The sequence below is a fragment of the Syzygium oleosum genome, unplaced genomic scaffold (genome assembly GCF_021117445.2).
Source record: "Syzygium oleosum isolate NSW1041296 unplaced genomic scaffold, Sole_v2.1 Sole_v2.35, whole genome shotgun sequence".
Classification (NCBI taxonomy): domain Eukaryota; kingdom Viridiplantae; phylum Streptophyta; class Magnoliopsida; order Myrtales; family Myrtaceae; genus Syzygium; species Syzygium oleosum.
Window position 1 is genome coordinate 972,158 of NW_026607519.1, and position 3,832 is coordinate 975,989.

A 3,832-nucleotide genomic window follows, 5' to 3' on the forward strand; every position below is an offset into this window, starting at 1 on the left:
CCGACAAAGCATTATTGAATGCGATTATACATGTACAGATTAGTAGGCCCCAATGCACCCCCTCATCAACTTTCTAGTTAAGCAAAGATCCGGATTCTTGTTGATGAATCATATTCGGCACCATTATAACTCTTTGAAAACTTCAATGGTGTCTTGTACCTACTTTGCTTGTTTCCCTCTCTATCTCTCTCTCCTTTTTTTTTTTTTTGCTTTTTTCACACAACAAACAAAGAACAAAGAAGCTATTTTTGATGATAGATTTAGATAATGCGCATCACTTTCTAATCGCCACATTCATGATCAAGGGAAAAAAACAAGGCAACCATCCCTTACTAATAAAATAAATTGAGATTGGTAAGCAAGGTGACATGAACCCATCTCTACCCAGTTTAACCAGGCATGGGAGTGGGGGACAGTTCATGTGGTCTGTCATTAATAGAACCAAAAGCAACGTCCAATCACTTAGGCTTCTATTGGAACTTTTCATATCAATTATAGTTTATTAAACTTGATGATGTCGTGGTTTTTGCTTTGTCTACTCAGGCTTCACAGAAAATCACCAGCTAATGATGATCAATAGAAAGCACTACCCATTTATTTATTTGTCATCATGATATGCACGGATGATTGCTTATGTTATCAAATGCGGGAAATGAGACATATATTTCGAAATCTTAGAGTGTATTACATGCTAATATATATATGTATTTTGGTTTTGTCCCTTCTTTTTCAAATTTTCTGATGGGAAACTGGGGCACAAGCTGAAGACATAGGTGGCCAATAATTGATACTCGGAAAAAGGCAGGATAATATAATTGTGTGGAGAGAGAGAGAGATATCAACAATAGTTATATCTGTACGTTTATGGGTGGCAAAGGATGAACGAATCACTCTGTTTGATGTTGTGTTTCCCACTCCCCATGTGAACCCACGTCCCATATTTTATCCCCCCCGCACAAACCCTCTTCTCCCTGTTGCTGTGTATTCTAGCATCCTTTCAAAGAAAGTTAGAGAGAGAGAGAGAGAGAGAGAGCGAGCGAGTAGGTTCCTAGTTCGTCTGTTCTTTATAATGCAGATGACTGTGGTGGGGCTCAAATGGTCAACCTATGTAGAGAGAGAGAGAGAGAGAGAGAGAGAGAGAGAGAGAGAGAGAGAGGACTTTTCATAATTTCCAATGAGATTCGTTTTTATACTCATTCCTTCGTTTGATTAATAATCATAGCCACCCACCCACCCAACGCCTTCACTCCCCCTCGGGAAAAAGAAAAAGAAAAAGAAAAGTCTCATCATTCTTTCTTCTTATTTAGACCCCCTTCCTCTTTCTCTGCCATTCCAATCAACACCTCTCTCTCTCTTTCTCTCAAGCTCTCTTGTTCATCTTCAAGAACACACACACACACCAAATCAGTCTCACACCATCTCTTCAAATGGGCATGGATGATCTGTGCAACACAGGCCTTGTTCTGAGTCTAGGCCTCGAGACGCCCTTCAAGATCGAAGCCCAGAGGCAAGCCAAACAGCGCCTTAGCTTCGAGCCCTCTCTCACGCTGTGCCTCTCCGGTGCGAACAGAGCTACCTGCGACGAGCAGCCGCCGGCCGACCTCTTGTATCGCCAGGCGTCGCCGCACAGCCACAACAGCCTCAGCGCGGTGTCGTCGTTCTCGAGCCCGCGGGTGAAGAGGGAGAGGGACCTCAGCAGCGAGGAGGCCGAGGTCGAGACGCTGGTGTCCAAGGCGAGCGACGAGGACGATGACGGCGCGAATGCGAGGAAGAAGCTCCGGCTCACTAAGGAACAGTCTGCTCTTCTGGAGGAGAGCTTCAAACAGCATAGCACTCTCAACCCTGTAAACTCTCTCTCTCTCTCTCTCTCTCTCTCTCTCTCTAAGGTCCACGGTTGACTGAATGATCTGTGCCATGGCAACGACTAACGATTCATATACACGACGGCTGAGATCATTCAGTTAATCGGAGTATGAGTGCATGGAAGATTTTTCACTTCTTTCTGTGTGTCTGGTATCCATTCAATTTCTCCTTCGTTTTCTCAAAATTCGTTTGGTATTGATTGTTGGCCTTCTTTTTAATGGAAACAGAAGCAAAAGCAAGCTTTGGCGAGGCAGTTGAATCTGCGGCCGCGCCAAGTCGAAGTGTGGTTTCAAAACAGGAGAGCCAGGTAACAGATCATTCATAGCACCAACAAACAAAGTACAAATTATGATTATAGGCCATAAGAAATAGATTCCTCATGCATTTTCCAATATATTCAAGTAAATATAGGCCATAACATGTACTTTCCTCAGAGATACTACTTTTGCTCCGAGCGCAAGTTACAAGTACGACACGGCAAATTGCGTTCACGTAAATTCATACCCCCCAAAAGATTCAAAATTTTCTTTACACTCTTTATCCATTTTTTGAGGTTGTGATCTTATTCAATATTTGAGAACTATAAAACATTTTTTTTTTTAAATCATTGGTTGCCCTTTTGATAAAAGCTCAAGATACAAATAATTCACGGATTCTTCATAACTTTCACGTACACATACCTACAAAATCTTGACTGCTTTTCGATCATGACATATAGATAACCTTCATTTGCTCTGTAATATAGTGATTTATTTATGGGGGTGTTCGTTTTAATGTGATATGGATGTTCATCAATGTATTCTTGGTCTCTTCATCAGGACGAAGCTCAAGCAGACCGAAGTGGACTGTGAGTTCCTCAAGAAGTGCTGTGAGACGCTGACCGACGAGAACCGGCGATTGCAGAAGGAGCTCCAAGAGCTCAAGGCCCTGAAACTGGCCCAACCCTTTTACATGCACATGCCCGCGGCGACGCTCACCATGTGCCCGTCGTGTGAGCGGATTGGTGCGGGCCCAAGCGTCGACACTGCGGTGCCGACGAAGAGCCCGTTTTCGATGGCAACGAAATCCCACTTGTATAGTCATCACTTCACCAATCCTTCTGCTGCTTGCTGATTAGAAGCTATTAGGGTTTTAGAGATATTACAAAGAGAGAGAGAGAGAGAGAGAGAGAGAGAGAGAGAGAGAGAGAGAGAGAGAGAGAGAGAGACATATATAGACTCCCAAATCACAACCCCTATAATTTTTGCTTGAGGGCTTGTAGCTAGTTAAAGATCCAATGTAATTATTTGTTAGGGAAATATAGTAAACTCCTGATGGATCATCTCCTAGTTTTCTTTCTTTCTTTTTTGGGCTTAATCTGTAAATGTTTTAACAATATATCTGAGGTTATCAATGGAGGAATTACTTTAATTTATTATTTTCCTAACCATGTTTTCTTATGTGAAGATTGTTGATGTTTAGATGCCTTTGGCAACGAGACTTTCATTGAGGAGAGAGATCGAGAGGAGAGACCCTTTTTGTGACTCGTAGAAAAGTTCCTCTGTTCCCATTTGATGACGTCATTATTACCTACTCACACGTAGTAGGACTCATCACCTCGATATAATATAATAAAATTAAGGTCATGGCGCTTGCTTTATAACGCCCAAATGGTACAAGGAGAGAATAATCGCATATCATAAGACCGTCTAGAGATTTCCACGGTTTTTTTTCAACGTTAGACCACTGGGATTTCATCTAATCTTGCGTATGACTTTAATACTACACTTATTTATTTATATATCTTGCAGTCTCCCTTGAACTTAAAAGAGCGGAAGATGAGACAAAATCGTGTCATCCATAACAAAAGCGCACAAGATCTCTCCCGTTCCCCTTCTCCAAAAAAATAAATCATGAAAGGCTCTCTTTACACCTCTTGTTCTTGTATTTATCTAACTTTCAAGATGGGGTGAACCTTCACTGTTTCTAG

The 3,832-nt window shown here is 42.0% G+C and overlaps 1 protein-coding gene across 1 annotated transcript; it reads left to right on the forward strand.

Annotated features, from left to right (window-relative positions):
- The first annotated feature begins 1,219 nt into the window (after window positions 1-1,219).
- LOC115676937 (homeobox-leucine zipper protein HAT22) lies at window positions 1,220-3,280 on the forward strand. The gene is made up of 3 exons (XM_056305231.1): window positions 1,220-1,844; window positions 2,091-2,170; window positions 2,682-3,280. The coding sequence occupies exons 1-3, from the start codon at window positions 1,428-1,430 to the stop codon at window positions 2,974-2,976; spliced, it is 792 nt and encodes a 263-aa protein (XP_056161206.1). The 5' UTR covers window positions 1,220-1,427; the 3' UTR covers window positions 2,977-3,280.
- Window positions 3,281-3,832: the final 552 nt, after the last annotated feature.